Source organism: Triticum dicoccoides, chromosome 4B (genome assembly GCF_002162155.2).
Source record: "Triticum dicoccoides isolate Atlit2015 ecotype Zavitan chromosome 4B, WEW_v2.0, whole genome shotgun sequence".
Classification (NCBI taxonomy): domain Eukaryota; kingdom Viridiplantae; phylum Streptophyta; class Magnoliopsida; order Poales; family Poaceae; genus Triticum; species Triticum dicoccoides.
The window spans coordinates 667,865,934-667,887,182 of record NC_041387.1 but is presented as its reverse complement, the minus strand read 5'-3'; the positions used below and the strand labels follow the sequence as shown (position 1 = coordinate 667,887,182).

General features: G+C 46.9%; 1 protein-coding gene, 1 non-coding gene and 1 pseudogene across 2 annotated transcripts in view; 1 reads left to right on the top strand and 2 right to left on the bottom strand.

The window, feature by feature from the left end:
• Window positions 1–165: 165 nt before the first annotated feature.
• On the bottom strand, window positions 166–1,128 carry LOC119293040 (annotated as a pseudogene).
• Window positions 1,129–13,679: 12,551 nt separating this feature from the next.
• The window catches only part of LOC119293039 (flavin-containing monooxygenase FMO GS-OX-like 4), a 9,532-nt gene continuing 1,962 nt past the window's right edge, over window positions 13,680–21,249 (bottom strand). The window contains exon 3 of the mRNA XM_037571643.1: window positions 13,680–13,876. Coding sequence (XP_037427540.1) covers window positions 13,680–13,876 — 197 coding nt within the window. The remainder of the gene's footprint in view (window positions 13,877–21,249) is intronic.
• On the top strand, window positions 20,432–20,502 carry TRNAG-GCC. The gene has a single exon. It is a non-coding gene; the product is annotated as a tRNA-Gly (tRNA).

The window sequence follows — 21,249 nt, the reverse complement described above, 5'->3', positions numbered from 1 at the left end:
TAAAAATTTCTTAAAAACTATCGCTTTTGCATAGTTACCGGTTTAGACAAATTAAACGTGTTTATGAGAGGAGAGACCCACCCATCACGCTGTCATGACTGGATAGTCAACTCCGTTTATTTGGACCAGCACCTAAGGCATGCATTATGATATGTGGGACCGTTATCATATGTGGGCCCACATGTCAGTCACTATGTGACAAACCCAGTCCAGCAGCTCCTGGAAGTGCTCGTCGGTGGTCGTCGACCTAATCGACTCGCGCATCATTGACGCGATCTCAGGGAGCGGCCGCCGCTGGATCGCGTCTGTGCTCGCATCGGCCACCGCAAATGCCGTGACGTAGCCGACGTAGTTGCGCCTGGTTTCCTCCGGCGCGGTGGTGCGACGTCGTCGCCCGTTCACCCACGAGCCCATGCGGCAACTCTGGTCCGACAAGCCCACGGTGGCGGCGAACACCTTCCATAGGTATGCAGACACCGCCTCAACGTGGCTCGCTCCGTGCTCCCCGTCGCCGGTCGCCTGCACGTGCGGCATGGCGAGGTCCCGCTCCTCGACGTAGTAGGTGCGGCAGACCAAGGAACCCCCGGCCATGAGGGCGTTGACGAGACGCTTGCTCACCAGCGGCATGAACAACTCGCCCACCGAAGGGCCGTACGACGGCGTGGTGCGACGGCGGAACAAGTATCAGTCAAAGTTCGGGGTGGCAACGATCGTCCTGGCCCGCGTGAGCTCAGAGCATGCGTCTACGATCATGCACAGCGTGCACCCATCCGCGAGGCCGTGGTTAGTGCTCCGGGTCCAGGCCACAATGAACCAGCCGCAGGCGAACAGCACCCGCTGCACCGACAGCGCGGCGCCCGTGTCGTACTGGACGGGGATGCCGACCCTCGCCAGCGACGCGTCCATGTTGCCGAAGTCCAGGCTGCCTAGCGCCACGCCGACCTCAACGACGACGAGCTCCGCGCCCTGGTTGTCGCAGTGCACCTCTGGGAGCCATGTCAGCGGGTTGGCCACGATGCGGCCTGCGAGCGGAAAAAAGTGGTCCAGCAGGGGCGACAACTTGCCCTCGAAGGCGGCGACGACGTTGACGAAGCCACCGCTGGCGGAGGGCCCCATCGAGAGCGGCATTGGGTAATACCAATGTTTAAATAGCGGGCTATGAAAAATAGCGATGGGCCTTCGAATCAGCTATAGCGGAGGTATAGCGGACTATTTATGAAGACGACTATTTAGCAGAACTCTGCTGAAAAGGCTATAACGGAGTATAGCCGACTATTTAAAACTATGGATAATACAGCAGGTCGAGGTTGGAGACGGGAAGCACGGCGCCGGGCCGTGTGACGGAGGCCTTGACGATACTCCTGCAGGTCACTCGAACACGCAAAGAAACTGACCTGCTGTCTCTGAGATACGTTTTCCCTTCCATGCCCTGAAGTACTATATATACAAATGTTGCAGTAGAAGTTAACCTTGAAAATTCCAAAGTCAGCGTGGAATCTTTTGTACTGGCTGGAGCAGCGCTTTGGATGCCAAAATGATAATATACACAAATATATCACCAGATCGAAGATGCATGCATTCTTAGAAGGAAAAAAGATGCATGTTAACATGATTCCACGCCGATATGTATGCATATGTTATTGATTTTCTAATGCTTTTAGTTGACATCAGCTATCAACAAATGAGTATAACTTTTGTCATCTATTCTTTTTCCTTTTGCTTTCTTCTTCTTAATTTGTTGATGGTACCATATAGTACACTTGACAGGGTGTGCTTGAATTGGCGTCTGTATTTTTCTCAGTCTTCATCAGCTTGGGAAAGCGGTAACGCAAAGGTGAGAGGCGAGAGCAGGGTGGGGCGATAACCCCCACGGATGATAAAGTCGCATTTCAAAATTTTCCCTGATATTTGAAACACCGGGATCTGGAGCCTTTGGTCCCACCGCAGCTGTTGACCCTGGTCAGGCATCAGCGGTGAGCATGTTCTCGTGTCATACTTGTACAAAGTTTCGTCGTTCATGTAGCAGAGCATCTTGTCGCCATCGTCAGCCCAGGCGCTCCATGGCCTGAAGATGTAGAAAGGTTCCTTGATGTGGAAGTTATAGTGCAGATCCCATTGTGGAGGCTTGTCATCCTTCGGCAGTGACATGACCCAAAATTGGGGGCCCACGTAACAGACGTGTTTGACGAAGCACAACTGGCCGTCGAGCTCGAAGGCACCCATTAGCCGCCTGGCATAGTCGAGAGTCTCATGCTCTGGGAGACGGTACGTGCAGTATGTCTCAGTAAGCACATCGACTACCAACACTCGCTTCCAACCTATCGTCACCACATACAGCTTGCCGTCGATTAGCAGTGGCGGCCAAGTCAGGATTTCAGCCGGATGAGATGGTGAGTGGAACGAGTGCTGCCGCCAGCGCCGAGTGTCGCCTAAGGTGTACACGGCCATGTGCACCTTAGAGAACCTCAACAACTTATACTCATTGGTGGGTGGACTGAATCCCAAGGCGAAGAGATGTGTCTTATCCTTGGTTCCTGTGAGCGGCGGTGCCCTGGGAAGCGCCAGCGTCTCGCCGGTGACAGGGTTACATACCACCGCCGGCGCCTCGGGGCCGCTGCCGTGCACGTAGCAGAGGAGGCCGTTGCAGACGTTGGCGAGGTCATAGCCGCTGGGGATGTCGAAGGAGAACATGGCCTTGCCCAAAGACATGCTGAAGATGCTGGCACCGTCGCTCCGGCCCGGCTCACACGTCGTCAAGACGAACAAGACTTCTGTGTCCGCCGACAAAGCGGTGGCGTAATTGGCGGCGTGGAGATGGCGAAAGGAGGGCTCGCTGACGACACTGCGCCACAGCCTCGAGACGCAGCAGCACCGGGCCACGTCCTTTGTCGGCAGCTTCACTAGGATCTCTTGGAGCATCTCCCTAGGGATCTCCCTGCTGTGGCTGCTGCTCTGAGCCTCAACGCGACGAAGATGGCGACGACGACGTCCCGTCGTCATGGATAGACGAAGATGGTGACGAAGACGACGCCCCATCGTTACAGATAGATGGGCAACAGCAATCCGGCAACATGGAATCGACCAGCTTGTGATCGCAGGGTGTCTATTTTAGAGCACGAGTTGCCGAGTTGGAGTCGAAGCAGGTATCAAGTCGGACTCCTTGTGGGCACACTAATTACTTCCTGATGGTAGTAGTAGTATTTTTAGGATCCGAACCACCTAAATTCCATGCATATGTATTCACCGATTGACACCGTACGTGCCGGACGAGATGGTGCCACAAATCCTCCTCCGGCCCGCCGTCGGACCGCTGCTGCGTCCAATTTAACCGAGCTCCATGGGGAATTATGTGCGTACGTGCGCCTCGCTCGATATGTGGGTGTGTAGGGCCCTGGGAGATGATGTCAATCCCCCACAATAGGATCAGTGTCATATCATTGCTTTCCCGGGCTTACTTTATCACCTGATGGATGCATCAGTGACAACATAGTATTCATTACAGACACATTTGTTGAATTGATAAGAAAATTTCTACCTCTATCGGATATTTCTACCTCTATCGCAGCGATCTCCAAAATCAACACAGACACATTTGTTGAATTGACAAGAAAATTTCTCTCTCAAATTTATTTTAAACACCACCTCATATATTAATTAACCAAAGGACGTGTTACAATCATTCATTACAGAGTTCACCACATAGGGCGGTACAACATTAACAAGAATCCCATCCACTCTGTTATCAAAACTAAACTTGGCTATTAGATGGACCACCTCATTAGCCGAACGTCTAATCTTTGAAACTCTGAAGCTATCCATTAGCTTAGAAATACCCCATGCTTCCTTCTTCAGATCGTGCAGAGCTGGTCTATCATCAAATTCATTTGCAAAAATCACCGCAACAAAAGCACAGCCAGTCTCTAAAATTATTGGAGAATGAAGTGTTATACCTATATTTAGATATATTAAAACTGAGCATCATCCCAGCCCTCTCACGCACTCAACATCTTGACCATTCGTTTTCATGTGCTGGCCGTTCCTGGCCACTGGATCTTCCTGGGATGTTTTTCGCGAGATGGGCCGTCCGAGGGGCAGCTACTCCGGTAGCTTTTTTGGGCCCCTGTGGTTAATTGGGCTCGTATCGCGTTGTTTTGGCCCATTTGCCGTGCTCAACAGTCAACCCCGTCCCCCTTCCTCTCGCTCTCTCGGCCCTCAGGGAACGAGTGATGCTGGCAGCAGAGGTGGCGACGGCGGAGGCGCGCGATGGCTAGGTTGGAGGCCGCCCCACCGGCAGTGCTCAAATCCACCGCGTCAACCCGACAGCACGAAGCCGCCAACCTCATCCTGCTTGAACGGAGCCGCCCACCTCATCACGCTGGCCGCCCCCTTCCGTGCCGTACAGTCGCCGTTGCTCTCCCCACCAGTAAGTTTCTTCTCCCTCGATGCATTATAGGGTTTTGTAACTCAACCAATTGAGGTGCTAAACAATCTGTTTGTCCGGCCGAGGTGCTACAGATAGGGGTAATAAGTTATGGTTTGTCAGTGTAGAATGATCTATCATTTAACTGAATTTTGGATGTTCCAATTTCCATGGTTCTTCATTTGATTTTCATGGCGCGCAGCTGCAACTGCCATATCCTCCCTTGCAATACTGTTTGGTCATCACAGAGCTCAAGTCATAGGACCATAGCATGCCATGTTGTGGTTGATGCAGATCTGAGATGACACCGAGGCAACGAGATAGCGGGCGGCAGGCCGCTGATGAAGTAAGTAATTGAAACCCAATGAAGGACTCCTGTAATTTTATAGTCCATGTACACATCACGTTGGCAACTTTTTTTGGAAGAACCACATACAAATGACACCTTTTATGTTCTCGAGGTTTAGTTAATTCAAATAGATGTTGGTACAGAATTTGGAGTTTTGGCCTTGTTTGAACTCATAACCCAAACAGAAGTTAGTTGCTCATTGGCTGGATAGTGTTCTTAGATTTTTTGCTTCTGGACCGAACTCTTTCATGAATGGATACATTGGACATCTAAATGAGTTGTACAGTCCCTAGATGAAGTCCATATAATTGTTCAGAATTGTTCTTATCCGATAAATAAACTAAAGAATCAATTTCAGTTGTAATCTTAGGCATATCTATCTCAACTATTGCATGCTAATTTTTTTGTCTGAACCAAATATTCGTCACTACTTATTATGGAGCAAAGTAATGACGACGACAATTTTCACAATTATCTAGAGTTGGAGGCTAAGCCGGTGGACAAAGGTAGTGGAAGACCTGGTCAATGTCGGGGATGTCGGCGGTCCTGTCTCCCTCATCTATTGCATCAGACCGTCTTCTCCTCATTGTCATGATGCTTCAGAACTGTTGTTGGTGAGCTCCTGTGAAATTCCCTCCTAGCTCCCCTACTCTCCTCGAACACTAGGCCTCTACTCATCTGCCCCATTGTACTGGTGGATGAAATCTCAAAGCACTAATTTGGACTTTATTTCATCTTTCTCCGTGGATCAGGCCTCGTGCTGTTTGTGAATCCTCTGACACCAATTATTGGAAGAGATGGAGACAATTCTGTATAGTTTGACCATGATCTGAAGAGGTAAACTTATTAGATAGGCTATTCTGTATGTGAAGACACTAGAACATGAATGCACGTGTTGCCGCGCCCGTCTATCATGTCAATAGAACAATGCAAATATTTGAGTATAGTTGAACGACACGGATATGTGAAAAGGACATGGTTTGGGTTACACTTCTTGTTCAAAGTTAGTTTGTAAAAAAATTAGACAGTATTGCATCAATCATTCCCCATATGTTCGGTGAGCTGACATAACTTCTTAATGTGTAACATCCAAAATAGATTAGGATGGCATCGAATATAAATGGATTAAGCCACACAAATATATATGGTGTAATATTAATGCGGTTATAGTTGGATTGGATTGGATGGAGCTGCTGGAAATACCAACAAGGAACAGTTAAACAGATGTTAGAATCATCATCAAAAGTAAAATAAATAAATTTTAAGTAGAAGAATCTAGCAAGTAGCAAATACGCTTCAAACTATCTGATTATAGTATAAGAATGTTCCTTTTGCATTTGCAGACCAAGAATGATGGCGTGGCAATCCCAGAACTAAAAGTTTCTCCATCAGCCCTGTTCTTTGCTTCAATTGTGATTCTGGAACTGAAGCTTCATCACCATCATTCTGTCGCTGGTCACATGACTGAATGATTCGATGGGGCAGGGAATTTTCATTTGCATTGAGCGGACACAGAATGTGAACGACATAATTTTCGCTGGCTCAAAGATACAGGGGAGAATGCTAATAGTCTGGTTATATTTTAGATCAGCTTTTTAAGTGAGTTTTTATCATGGTCAGTTATTATAGTAACCAGAAAACACGCGTCGGTCGAGTGAATGGAAAGGCAACAGAAATAGGCTTCTGGAGCAGCAGTCGTTCCACGTCAGGCTGCCTGGCTCAAGCACACAAAGAAGCCCATAAAAATGGTGACCACCTGCTTGGAAGAGATGTTAGTTCTCAATTGTCATGCCCAGGCCTCTCGTACATAGTTTTTTTTTGCGGCCAGTCGATGACAGAACAGCCAGATCAGTTTCGATAGCAGCAGCCCTTTTAATTTGGCAGACCGTGACATGCGATGGGACCCTAAAAATGCTGTAACGATACTTGGTACAACGACCAGCCAATCTCGGGCGTCAACGCCGCGATCTGACGGCTGAGGACACAAGTCACTTTGGTAAATTCTGTATGTCAAGACATTGCACTGTTCTGTATGTCAAGACATTGCAGAGCTTTTGTGTAGGGAAGGTGTTTGAAGATGTAAGCGGATTGTTGTCTCACTTCTTGGTGTTTATCTGTTTTGGTTAGTATTTTGGGGGTTAAATTCCAATGTTTATATGCATCTTGTCCGATACTCAGACTCCCCTTTTCATATAACTACATCCCATTTTTATTCCAATTTTTATGTATGCGTCTTGTCTGATTCTCTGAATCCCATTTTTATTCCCCTTTTCATATAACTACATCCTAGCACCAATGAATGCCATCCAAAGTGCATTCCTCTTAGGTTTTGTCCTTTAAAGATTAACTTGAATTGTCCACTTCACTTTCTTAGAAAGGTAATTGAATTTCCATTCTGCTCCATACTCCCAACTTGCAAGATATGGTCCTCCGGTTGGTATGGACATTTGGAAATGTGAGGTGAATAACTTTCCATTTAGATGTTATACTCTTTTACATTGTATACATGATATGTAAGCATATACGTATGTTAAAATAGATATTTTTATTGATTCCTGCCTTCTTGTCTTCAATACTATTTGTAGTTTGTTTGATAGAATTATTTAAGCTGTGCTGGTCAACCTCGGATTTTTTTTTAAACATTGAATATTTTTTACATGATATACCTAATAGTTAAGTTATTTGGTCATGAGCTACGTGTTGATGCCTTAATGTTTATTTCTCTTCTCTTAAGAACTGAGCGCCAACAAGCTACATGTATATGAAATAAATTTAGTGCTGCTTTTTTTTGACATGTAGAATACTGATTGTTTTCCTTCATCTATTGCAGAACAGAAAAAGAAGCTATCTTTGATAGTTTTATCATATTGCATCAAGATACTTGAATGATGCAGATTCTGATGATGAGACTATACTATCTACTACTACCCATCCCATAAGCATCTTGAAAGCATTTTGATATCAACTGTTGCTAGCTACATATTTCTCATATGATGGTATGCACGAGGGATCGGTCGATGTGTTCATATCCCAAAAACAATTGATGCGGTGGACTGCATTAGATCCTATGTAACAAATTACTACCCCTCCGCAAACTATTATAAGATCTTCTAACTTTCTGAATTGGATGTTTATAAATGTGTTTTAACGGGTTTGTCAACTCATTTCAGTCTATATGTAGTCCATATTAAAATATCAAAAACATCTTATAATAGTGAATCGAGAGAGTATTATAAATGTTGGTTATTTGATTGACTTTAGATTACATGGCAGTGTGCTATTGCCATATTATTATCCTTGCTCTGGTGTGGCCAATCAAGTTGCTGGTCTTTGCGGTGACCAGCCTAAATTTGGAGCATATTGGACCTCCTTCATGGCATCATATAATTACATGATTCCTATAATTACATTGAACCAATAAACGGGCGCAGCAACGCACGCCATCAATGATCTAGTAGTAATATAGAGACAAGCAATGCAAGCTCGGAGTTCCGCTTCCTCCACGCTATTACACCTCCCAATGTATAGTCCCACGAAGAAATCATGACTTTGCCAGCAAAATCCCTAGCCATCACACTCACACTTGCCATGCTAATACTTTTCAAAAAGCTCGTCGACATTAATGTTGATATAACCAGAAGGTGGGGTTTCCAACCCATCTGAACTTCCAAAGTATTTGGATCACTTTTTAGACCACTCATCGTATTTTCCCATTTATTCTTAGAATCATCCAATGGCATTGAATGACATGTGCCAAAGGACGACCAATAATTATCAACAAAATTGGTCGAATTTGTGACTGACTCTGTGCCCTTGCCAAAAAATCAAATCATTTCTCAAGTGCCAGGCTCTCCAAAAAATGAAAATAATTTTGTCCCGCACAGACTGTCCCACTGGACTTAGAAGAACAAGAAACCATTCCGACTCAGTATACCTGAATGCATCCTCCGTAGGTAACTCCCAAATATCTCTCATGGCCATACGCAACGCATGAGCCTTCGGGCAAATAATAAGCGCATGAAACATATTCTCGTCCTCCACTCCACATATCGAGCACGTACTGAGAACCGCTTGGTGGTGCGCCATTCTGTTTACTTGGACAGTCAAACTATTGGTAGCAACCCGCCATGCAAAAATATGGATCTTCTGAGGAACATTGGCCTTCCAGATGATGTCCCAAATTTTCCTCTCCCCCAATGTTGCATCTCTGTATTGCCCCTCGTCTTCTTTTTGTTCCTTTAACGTGAGTGCATGCTTGTACGCGCTTTTAACTGAAAACATCCCCGTCTTCTCAAAGCGCCATGCAACAAAATCACCTTCCCCTGAAGATGGAATACGCAGCTGAAGGGTCTCTTCTGCATCATGTGGGTAAAATAGGTGCCTAACCAAATTCTCGTCCCATACTTTTGGACCAGTCAGAATCAAATCAGACACCCATTTCATTCTCGTCCTACTCTTCCTTGCCGTAATTTTAAGTCCAGAGTGCCTTGGGAGCCAGTTATCTCTCCAAATATTAATATTAGAGCCATCACGCACTATCCAAATAACTCCCAATTTCAGCAACTCCAATCCATGCATAAGAGCTTGCCAAGGCAGTGAGGCCGACAGAGGAAATACAATGTCGAGGATAAGTCCCTGTGGGTAATATTTTGCCTTGACCGCTTTGGCGCACAGAGAATCAGGGTTGACCACCAACCTCCACGCCTGCTTCGCTAACAGCGCTTGATTAAAAAGTTTGAGATCTCGGAATCCCATCTCTCCCTCAGCTTTAGGACTTGTCAATTGATCCCAAGCCAGTCGATGAGTCTTGCTCTTATCCTCCTCATCACCCCACAAAAAATTCCTTATAATCTGTGATAACTCCTCAGACAATGCAGCCGGAAACTTAAACATACCCATGACATACACTCGGAGGGCATGAAGCACATATTTATTAAATGTTTCCTTTGCTCCACAAGATGCATATTTTTCTAACCAACCTGATAAAATCTTGAGATCTTTTTCTTATGTTAATTGAAATTACCGGCTTTCATTCTACCTTGAGGCACTGGAAGCCCAAGATATTTGTCCTCAAATCCCTCCGCAGTGATGCAAAGGATTACCATAACGGCCACTTGAATTTCCACACTGCACTTTTTTCCAAACATGATAGAGCACTTATCTGGGCTCAGCACCTGACCAGTTCCCTTCTCATAAGTGGAAATAATATTCTTAATTGTCAAAGCTTGATTAATGGATCCCTTGAAGAATAACAGGTAGTCATCAGCAAACAAAAGATGTGATATTCATGGAGCATGCCTATTGATCTTAAAGTCCATAAGAAATCCTCTACTACACGCATCCAGTAGCACCAAAGATAGAGCCTCAGGCACAAACATAAAGTGCGGTGATAAAGGATCTCCTTGTCTAATACCACATGAAGGGGCGAAAGCTTCCAAAAGTTGAGCATTGAAGCGCACAGAAAATCTTACTGACATAACACAGGCCATAATCCAATTTATCCAACCTGGGGCAAAGCCCAACGCCCTTAGCATACTCTCCAAGAAGTGCCAATCAACCCTATCACAAGCTTTTGCTAAATCCAATTTATATGCACATAATTTCTCTCTCAATTTGATGCAATCCCTTACATTTCAAGCCTAGTTCCAATCCAGTTTAATTTATTGAAACACCAAAGGTACATTATAAATCTTTTTCTCATGTTCTTCTCCATGATTAATTTGCCTCAGCGTGACTAATAATGTGATATAACTATTCTCAAAAAAATGTGCTACTATTACAATCCTTTTGTGACCCACAGAGATGCTCAACCGTTGTTGATGGTGGAGAAACCCGGACACGGCCGAAACGGAATCAGACTACCAATCCTATAAACAGTTGGCAGCCACCTAGAATTGCCCTTTATTTTCTTCTTTCAGCTCGGAGTGAGCCTATTTTTGTACTGAGACTATTTGGACACTTTTTTAATAAATGGATGCATGCATCTTTCTGATGTAGAGGCCGGGACCTTCCTACTTTTTAAAAAAAGATCCTAAATTGCCCTTTGAGGCCCTACATGTCGGGGGCCACCCACCCACTTCCAAAACCAAACACACACAAAAATATAGTAGGCTTGAGTTTCACCATGGATCTGAAATCTTCCACCTCCTTTTTTGTGAAAAGGATCCCAGCAACATAATATGTATAGAGCTCCCAACAGTAGCATAAGGCGTGCGGGGATCCCAGCAGGAGAGCCGAACCCTTTCTCTGAGCATGATTGCATGCTGAGGTGCTTTTCCATACATGATTGTATGATGAGGTGACAAATTTGCATGTTAAGATAAATAAGTTAATGGGTGTAATATCTGTGACATCATCATTGTTAGATAGAAATTACATATAAAAAGAAAAAATTGCATGGATCTCTGCGTAAGATCTGACGGATAAAACATTGAGTAAGACATAATTAACTAAGTCTCAGATATTTAGCCGAGCTGATTAATTAATCAATTAAAAGAAAAAGGAAAAAAATACTAAACCAAGAGGTATATAACCAATATTTCAAAGTTTCTGTAGTGTATATATACAAAATCAGCAAATCACATGGTATATTGGCATGCTGTTGAGCAAAACCCACGGCTCAAGAGCTATGTTGATTTACTGATAGCATCATCGTAGTAGACTTAGCATTGCATGCTCAAACTGGTGTTTGTTTTCATCATCATCCTGGGATGGCGACAACTCAAAGGTGAGATGCGAGAGTAATAGAAATCCACCGTTGGAAGTCGACGATGTAGAAGTGCATGCTCTAGCCAATGCAACCAAAAGACCGATCTGATGGAAGAGACTAGGCAGCACATTATACGTCAACACTCCCCCTCACGTGTGGCTCCCTTAGGCATAAACGTGGACCGAAAGTGGGCTGCAATTTAATTGCGCCAGCCGGGTCTTGAACTCAAGACCTCTTGGCTCCGATACCATGTAGAACTGCATGCTCTAGTCAATGCAACCAAAAGACCGATCTGATGGAAGAGACTAGGCAGCACATTATACGTCAACAGACGAGCCTTGTCTCATGCTATACCTGTGCAATACGCCAGCGCAGGCGTAGTACAATATCTCATCGTGGTCTAGCCAGCAGGCCCATGGTCTGTGAAACACAAAGCATGGTCGTCCCTCTACTATGGGGAAGCTGTAGTGCAATTCCCAGTCTGGTTGCTCGTCCTCGTCGCCCTCCGACGGTGACATGACCCAAAAGTGGATGACATTAGTTTCAGGCCGTCTACAGCTGAGGGCATGCGCGGCGAAGCACAGCCGGCCACTGAGCTCAAAGGCACCCATCGGCGGGCTCTCGAAGTGAAAACACTCGTAGTCCGGAAGTGGGTACGTGCGGCACAACTCCGTCGCCACGTCAATCACCAATATTCTTCTGGGAATCTCATTCCAGCCGTAGCCATGCTTCCAGCCATTGGTTACCACGTACAGCTTGCCGTCCATCGACACCAGCGGCGAGATTTTCGTCGGGCGACACGGAGAGAGAAACGAATGATGGCGCCATCCATCGGCATCGCCTAGGGTGTACACGTCCACCTCCACGCGCTGCTCGGAGGAAAGAGAGTGCGTCGATAGCCGGAAGAGCTTGTACTCCTTGGTGGGAGGGCCGAATCCCAAGGCCAACTGGTGCCTGTACGTGCCCTTGGGGGTGACCATTAGCGGAGGCGCCCTGGGGAGCGCCAGGGTCTCGCCGGTGACAGGGTTGCACACCACCACCGGCGCCTCGGGACCGGGGTCATCGCGGCCATAGCGGTGTACGAAGCAGAGGAGGCCGTTACAGATGTTGGCTAGGCTATAGCCGCCGGGGATGGGGACGCAGCACATGGTATTGCCCGACGACGCATCGAAGATGACGGCCTCATCGCTCCGGCCGGCCTGGCACCTCTCAGACACGAGCAAGGTCTTTGAGATCTGGGCCGCGGAGACGACATGACCAGCCATGGAGTGGAGGCTGCGGAAGGAGGGGTTGCTGCCGACCCGGCGCCACAGCTTGGAAACGCAGCAGCACCGTGCGACGTCCTTGGTCGGCAGCTTCAGCAGGATCTCCTGTAGCATATCCATGCTGCTGGTGGCCTCCACGGCAGGACGACGAGATCCCATCGCGTTCGATTTAATATTTCTACCGCCCGAGTTGGATATTAGTAGATCTGACGAGGCAGTCGTTAATTGAGAAATATCTCGATCGAGAAATAACGTACGTGTACGTGTACACCAAGGATTCACTTGCATAAACTTGTACGTGTACAGAGTCGGTGACGTGTTGTTGCGTGCTCATCGCCGTCGCAAGAGATCGCCACCGCCCTCACCAACGTGACAATGGCGCCGTACGTGCCACACAAGGTCATCGTGTCGCACATCCTGCCCCGGATCCCCCTCAGGTCGCTGCTACGGTTCATGTGTGTTTGCAAGGCTAACCGGGTTTAGACTTTAGAGCCGTTGTGTGCCATCATTTCCCGAACATTGTGGACCCGTACGCCGTAATAAGGGGGTGTTTGTTTCCAGGGACTTTTTTGTGTAGGGACTAGAAAAAGTCCCTCTTAGAAACCTTTTTACCAAACGGGAGGGACTTTTTAGGGACTAAACTAGGCATTTGGGACTAAATAAAGAAGACTCTCAAGGAGAGTCTTTTTTGGGAGTTTTTGGGACTTTTCCAACAATGCCCCTCCATGCATTCATTGGCCCGCCACCTCATGGTGTTGTTTGATTGTTATTTTTTTATATACTAGGGGCAACATGGTCATTTAATAACCTCTAGGAAAGCACTAGGGACTTTTTAGTCTCTGGAAACAAACAGGGAGGGACTTTTTAGGGACTAGGGACTTTTTAGTTGGGACTAGAAAAAGTCCTAGGACTTATGAACCAAACAGGGCCTAAGTCCTAGCTTGCAAGCGGGCTCTCCAAGTGGTGCGCGAGGAGGTCAACGCCGTGAGGGTGCATGTGGAGCTCGATAGTTAAGACGGGTACAAATGTTGAATCAACCACTGGAAATGCTTTCCGCCGTAGGGCCATGAGTGAAGAGATCAAGCCGATGCTTAGTTCATCGCCGAGGTTTAAAGTTCCGTGGGTGCGACGTTCTGCTAATGTTGTTGCATATAAGTTGGCTAAGGTAAGGATCGGTGAAGAACTTTGTGAGGTTTGGTTGGGGGTCCCCAGACTGGGTTCTAGATGTAATTTCGGATGAGGTTTCAAACTTTGAAGTTTAAATAAAGCGGCAACATTAATCCTAAAAAAAGACTAGCTTACGTGCAATATGTATTACTACCAATGGCTCTCTCAGTTGCACAAGGGAGGCTACTTTCGAAGCGAAGGTAGGGTCGTAGGGATCAAGAGTGTGGGGGTAAATTACCTCGGGGCGTCCTCACTCTTCCCTTGAATTATGCCCAATGTCGGAGCATCAGTAGCGTTCTGGGAACTTTTTATCATCCTTGAAACAGGCTTTCACTCCGGTTTATATAGAAAGCATCAACCACACAGAGTACATGGCCGAATGATACAAGGGGATCGGGTAGCCCTCAAACAATGCCGATCTTAGGCAAACCTGATCACGCAACACGCACGCGGCTACGCAACCGTAATAGAGTAGAAGAAGAACTGAGAACAACACCCACCATAAGCCCTATAGCACCTAAGTTCCACGACAACGCCCCCAGGAGTGAAAACAGCGCAAGGCCTCGCCGTTGCCGAGTCCCGAAAGACATAGGTTTTCAGCCGGAACCCGGACACGGAGAGGAGCGCCACAACGACGTCTTTAGGAAGATAACGGCACTTGCGAGCATTGCCGTTGTCGGCGACAAAGCGCGAAGCTTTCGCTTGGCAACTCCACTGTGTCCCTAAGCGAGGTCTCCAGGGCAAGAGTGGTGAGCCCAGAACTCCAGATCCGGGTCGGGGCACCACCATCATCAGGGACAAGAGCGCGCCAGAGCCACCCGCCGCACCACCTCTCGCCACCCACACGACCAAGAGAGAATGCCATCACCACCGCTATTGTGCCCGCCAAAGAGCCAACCATACAGACCACCATCCGGGGCCGCCACCCCGGCATCCATGTCCAAGGATCCACTAACCGTCCACGTCATGATGCATCCACCATGATAGGAAGAGTAAAAGGGGTCTCCTTTCACTCCTAGCCCGACATCAACCATGGAGGGGCATCCGGGAACTTCTTATCATAGCTTGCCTTGATGCTTCCAGACATTTAAAATGGCCATGACAAAAAGGAAGATTGGGTTTTGCGGAAGACACGAGAGTCTCGAATGGGTTGGCTTGGTTGTCATGTCCAAACCTAAGTGTCACGCAAGCCCCTCTTGTGTTCACTAAACTCCCTTCGGTGTCCACTTACCCGAGCCATGTCCTTCTCCTTTTATGAATAAGTGTGAATATTTTATATCATACAGGACGATATTCCTCTTTTTTATTGATTGAATTAATTGTTAGATAAAATCGACAAGGCAAAACTAAGTTTTCATAAATAAATAAAACATGTTGTACCAGTTTTAATGGGCGCGGTGATGTGGCACCTCTTTATAGCTCGGCAACATGTTGAACCGCGTGCGCTGTTGGGCCGTCGGCCCAAAACACGGCGTGACGCGGGATGGGCCGCTGCTCCATATATATAGCAGCGCCCCTCCGACAAACCCTAACGCCAGAGTTCGTGATTGGGGATTGGCGGCGGCGTAGGGCGGCGGCCGACTGCAACGACGAGGAGCAGCAGGTCGAGATTTGTCCGCCTTCTCGCTTCCTCTCCGACGGCCTCTCCTCTCTTCCTGGCGGGAGCGCACCACCTGTTCGACCGATGGCCGAACCAGTTCCCTCCGATGCCATCCCCGGAGTCGACACGCACAGGTGCGCTGGTTGAACTTGTCCATAGCATCATCCATCCTACCCTTCAACGGTGGTTGCCGATTCCCCACGGTGGGTAAGATGGCTGATGCTATGAATAACTTCAACCAGATTGTAGTTGTGACATGCCCTCGGCCACCCCAAAAGTTAGCACGCAGAAGCAGGGAGCCAATCCTCTGGCTGAATTTGTCCATAGCATCAGCCATCCTGCAATTCAACTCTGTTGCCTTTTTGCACGACGATGGCTGGTGCTATGGATAAATTCAACTCGATGGTTGTGACATACCCGATTCCATTTAAAGAAGCTTCGTTGAATCAGGCTTCAATCAGGTTGAAGCAGGGAGTCGCTCGTCCAGGTTACCCGGTTAAAATTTTCATATAGAGCATGCCATTAAACTATGACAGACTCTTTTTGCAGAATTGGAAGGATGGTTGTTGCTATGGACGAATTCCACCGGCTGATACATATCCGACCGCCACTTGCAAACAGTTTCCTTTAGTTGCCTGATTCATGGTTATTGTACCCATGCTGACACTGGGTTTAATCTGACTTACTCTAACTTAATATTCTGCTGTCTAGAATAAATATAGTTAAACTCTAAACCTAATTAACTCAGCCACAGGACCAACAGGTTCACTCTATAACATCTGGACAGTACAAAGGTCATCAAGACGGAAAGTAGTCTATTGGATTGAATGAGTAATGTATCTGTTTTCACGTGATTCAAGACTTCCCTGTTGTTTGTACGGTCTCCTACAACATGGTTATGTATGATGTCTTTCATGTTCTGCTTGCTGTGGCGAATTCTGTAGAATTTGTTGCAGAGAACTTGTGGATTTATAAATTTACATACTAAAGCAATCTAAATAACCTTTAGATCCATCTAAGATTTTGATTCCCAGTAAAAGAAAAGTATCGAATTAATAAACTGATAATTTAAGGGTCTCTCCCATCAATGCAAATTATTATTTAGTCCTGAGCAATGTTTTTTTAGCACCCTCTGTTTCTCCTGGGTACTAATCTAAAGCTGGTTGATAAACAAAGGTTGCATCTGGATACTTCCTTCAGATGTAAGGTCATCTTTCTGAAGCTTGGAGCATTTTAAACTCTTATGCATGTTTGGCATTAAAAAGGAGCTTGGCATTCACTCTTATCGGTTTTCAGTGATGGCCTTCTAAACTAGCACAGAAAAGGAACACTATTCTTGTTACTTGCCCGTTATTGTAATTTTGTCAAAAGTTGTCTCAGTTGAACACTTTCATATACCGTATAGTCGATGTTAATTTCTGTTGTTGTTTGTCAAAAGATGTATCTCTAAGAGGTCCATCTTTGTTCCAATCCAAGGGCACAACAGGTACAATTCTCAGTTTCTTCTGTGCATGTTATTTTCTATTGCTGTTTGTTTAATTGCTTTCAATTTTGCATGGAGTAAACAAAATCAGTTAGCAAATATGCCCTACATGTTGTGAAGAGTACCATATATCTTTTTCATACAAATGATTGGCATATACAGCTATTTGCCCGAAAACACTTATACCCCACAAATCGGTGTCTCTTTCTCTTTACTTTCCTGTATTATCTACAGGGTTGACCAAGAATTCAACTAGTAAGCTACCATATGTATGAATAGAGAAGCATCTGCTTACTTTGGCTACCATTTGTATGCTTTGACTTCATTTTCAAAATGATTGATTTCCTTCAGCAGTGGAAGCTTCTCAATGCTGCTAGACATCGGAATGCGTTCTCGGACATGCCTCTAGGATCCTAGTAACGCTTGCTGCTCTTCCATCTTCGGCAACTTAGAGCATCTCCAGCCGCGCCCCCAACAGGCCCCCCCAGGCCACTTTTTCGGCCCCGGCGCCAAAAAACGGCCCAGTCGCGCCCCCAGGACAACGAAAAGCCTCGGTTCGGCCTTTTTTTCCGCCCGGCGGCCGCAGGCCAAACCCGGCGCGCTGGGGGTCGCTTGGGGGCTCCGGCGCAAGGGAAAAGCACGGCTGGCCCACGCCGTCAGGTGAAAAGTCAATATTTTCTTCCCCGACTCGCCTCCCACCCCTCCCGCGCTCTCGGCCGCCACTAGGTATATCCCGGCGCCGCCCTTCACCGCTAGGTAGCCATTTCCCGCCGGAAAAATAGCAGAGGTTCGCCGTGGCAGCCCCTCCGAGACCAGCTGGGCGTTTCCGGCCGCCGTTTTCGGCCGCGGAGGGGTAGTTTAGCGGCGGGTGCACGCCACCGCGTGCAAGGTGTTCGGCGATTTTCCTGCCTCGGCGATGGACTCGGATGACGAGGAAGTGCTTGCCGTGCTGCTGGAGGAGGAAGCCGAAGCTGACGTCCAGGAGGAAGATCATCTCATGGTGCTCGCCGCCCTCGCCCAGCTGCTATGAAAAGCCGCGGCGAGGTGGCTCGGCGCCGGGGCGGGTGAAAGCAAAGAACCGGCATCGTCTCGAAGGCTACTGCATGCTCTAATCCGACTACTTTGTCGATGTTCCACTTCACGGCGACAGAACATTTCGGCGCCGTTATCGGATGAATAGAAACCTTTTCCTCAGGATTGTGAATTCCATCTGGGAGTTCGACAACTACTTCAAATGCAAGATGGGTTGCACCGGCAAACTTGGATTCACCTCCATCCAGAAATGCATGACAGTGATGAGGATGCTTGCATACGGAGCTCCCGGTGACTCACAGGACGACTATGGGCACATGGCCGAGTCCACCAGCATAGGGTGTTTCTACAAGTTCTGTCGGGCAGTGGTGGCAGTGTTTGGACCGCAATACTTAAGAACACCCAATGCAGAAGACACTGCTCGGATCCTAGCACAGAATGCTGCAAGAGGATTTCCTGGGATGCTTGGAAGCATCGACTGCATGCATTGGAATTGGAAGAATTGCCCATTTGCTTGGCAGGGGATGTCAAAGGCGCCAATGCGGTTGTAGTGTGGTATTGGAGGCGGTGGCCATAGAGGACCTCTGGATTTGGCACTCCTTCTTTGGTATGCCAGGAACTCACAATGACATCAACGTGCTGCAGTGCTCTCCTGTCTTTGCCAAGCTTGTTGAAGGTCATTCTCCTCCGGTGAACTTCGAGATCAATGGGCGGCACTACAACAAGGGGTACTATCTAGCTGATGGCATCTATCCGAGATGGTCGACATTTGTGAAGACCATCAAAAACCCTGTGCCTGGAGGCAAGAACGCCTGGTTTGTGACGATTCAGGAGGCTTGCAGGAAGGATGTCGAGCGGGCATTTGGTATGCTCCAATCTCGATTTGCTGTTGTCCGGTACCCCGCTCAGACCTGGTCGAAAGATCAAATATGGGAGATCATGACTTGTTGTGTCATCTTACACAACATGATCATTGAGAACGAGCAGGAAGAGCCAGTGTTTGACACTGAACCATACCACAGGCAGGGTCCTCTTGCCCAAGTTGATCACCAGCTACCGGCAACCTAGACTGCCTACCTCAGTATGTGTCAGGAGATCCGAGACCCACAGGTGCATCATCAACTGCAACAAGATCTGATAGAGCACCTATGGAGGCTCAAGGGCGACACCGGGCGCGACGTGTGATGAAATATGAGTTTTTATTTGTTGAACTATATAATTTGTATTGAACTATTTGTTGTTTTACTATTTTGTTGAAGTATTTGAATTTTATGTGATGAAATATGTGATAAAAAATATTTATGTTGATAATTGAACGCCGGCCATGGCGAACCACGTCGAATATGGGGCTATTCTCGCCCATATGGGCCTTTTTCGCCGAAATGGGGCTTCAAAAGTGGGCCAAAATCGGCGACTGGGGCGAGCTGGGGGCGACGACTGGGCGCAAAATCGTCCCCAGCGCCGAACGAATCGCCGGCAATGACTGGGCGATGCCTACCTCAGTATGCGTCAGGAGATCCGAGACTCAGAGGTGCATCATCAACTGCAGCAAGATCTGATAGAGCACCTATGGAGGCTCAAGGGCGACACCGGGCGCGACGTGTGATGAAATATGAGTTTTTATTTGTTGAACTATATAATTTGTATTGAACTATTTGTTGTTTTACTATTTTATTGAAGTATTTGAATTTTATGTGATGAAATATGTGATAAAAAATATTTATGTTGATAATTGAACGCCGAGCCACGGCGAACCACGCCGAATATAGGCCTATTCTTGCCCATATGGGCCTTTTTTGCTGAAATGGGGCTTCAAAAGTGGGCCAAAATCAACGACTGGGGGCGACGACTAGGCGCAAAATCGTCCTCAGCGCCGAACCAATCGCCGGCTCACCCCCAGGGGGCGATTTTTATACGTCCTGGGGGGCCAACGGCTGGGATGCTCTTAGTTCCTGGGCCATGATGTTGCACCCATGTGCTGTGTGCCTTATACTCTAACGGATCCTTTGTGCTGCCGTTTTTGCATTATTAATAAAGTCGGGATTTAGCCTTTTCCATAAAAGAGAAATGAGAAAAGGCTGTATTGTGGTCTGTTTGCCCATAACAGATTGGTTTACCACTTTCTATCTTCCTGACACGTTGGCTTCTTCCCTTCGTCTAGAAGTTGTATACGTGGATCCAACATTACGTCTAAAAGCCTAGTTGGTCAATACTGAAATACGTATTCTTTTTGTTTGGAAAAGTTTGTTCCTCAAATGGATACATCTAGCATTAATTTGGTGCTAGATACATCTATTTGAAGCACATACTTTTTACGACAGAGGGAGTAAAGATTACTGTCTAATTTTCAGTGAAAGGAATGCTACGACCAAAATTGGTATGCCATGCCAAGAACATTTCATCAAAGCACCAGTGGTCTAGTGGTAGAATAGTACCCTGCCACGGTACAGACCCGGGTTCGATTCCCGGCTGGTGCATTTCTCTGTTTTTTCCTTTTTTTTCTTTGCATTTCCATTTTGGGGCTTGTCACTTTTTTTTGGGCACTTCTGTTGATATACTGCATACAGTTTATACCTAAAGTTTCCTGCATTTTGTATGCAAACTGAAGAAACTGTTTGAAGGAGTCGTTGAATTAACGACAAAAAGAACACCCTTTTTAACTTCCCCAACTCACACCTAGCTTTTTTTAGGGGAATGCCAAACTTTATTAATCAAAGGGAATGTATACAGGTATACAAATAGGAAATAGGGTAATGGGAGAAAACCACATATAGCGACTAAGGCCGAGCGGAAGGGGAGATTTACCAAGATTATGGGCTTCAAAATTCGATGTATACCCTTCAAAAACTATAACACAACTAATTAACTTGAACTTCTTGGATATGAACATCAACTGCCCCCGCGTCTCTCCCGTGTGGGCGACTCGGGAGGCAGCCTGAATCCTAGCCGCCGCCGCCACAAATCTATTGTTTCTGTTTGCCGCTATCGGAGGACACTGACGAAGCCATGTGGCCGACGATGCGACAGGGACCTTGCTCGCGGCAGGGGTGGTTCTTGGGTTGTTCCGATGGGTGTACTACTCTAGTACATGTTCTGAAATGAGATTATGTGCTTCAAAATTTGATGTGTACCCTTCAAAAACTATAACACAACTAATTAACTTGAACTTCCTGGATATGAACATCAACTGCCCCCGCGTCGCTCCCATGTGGGCGACTCGGGAG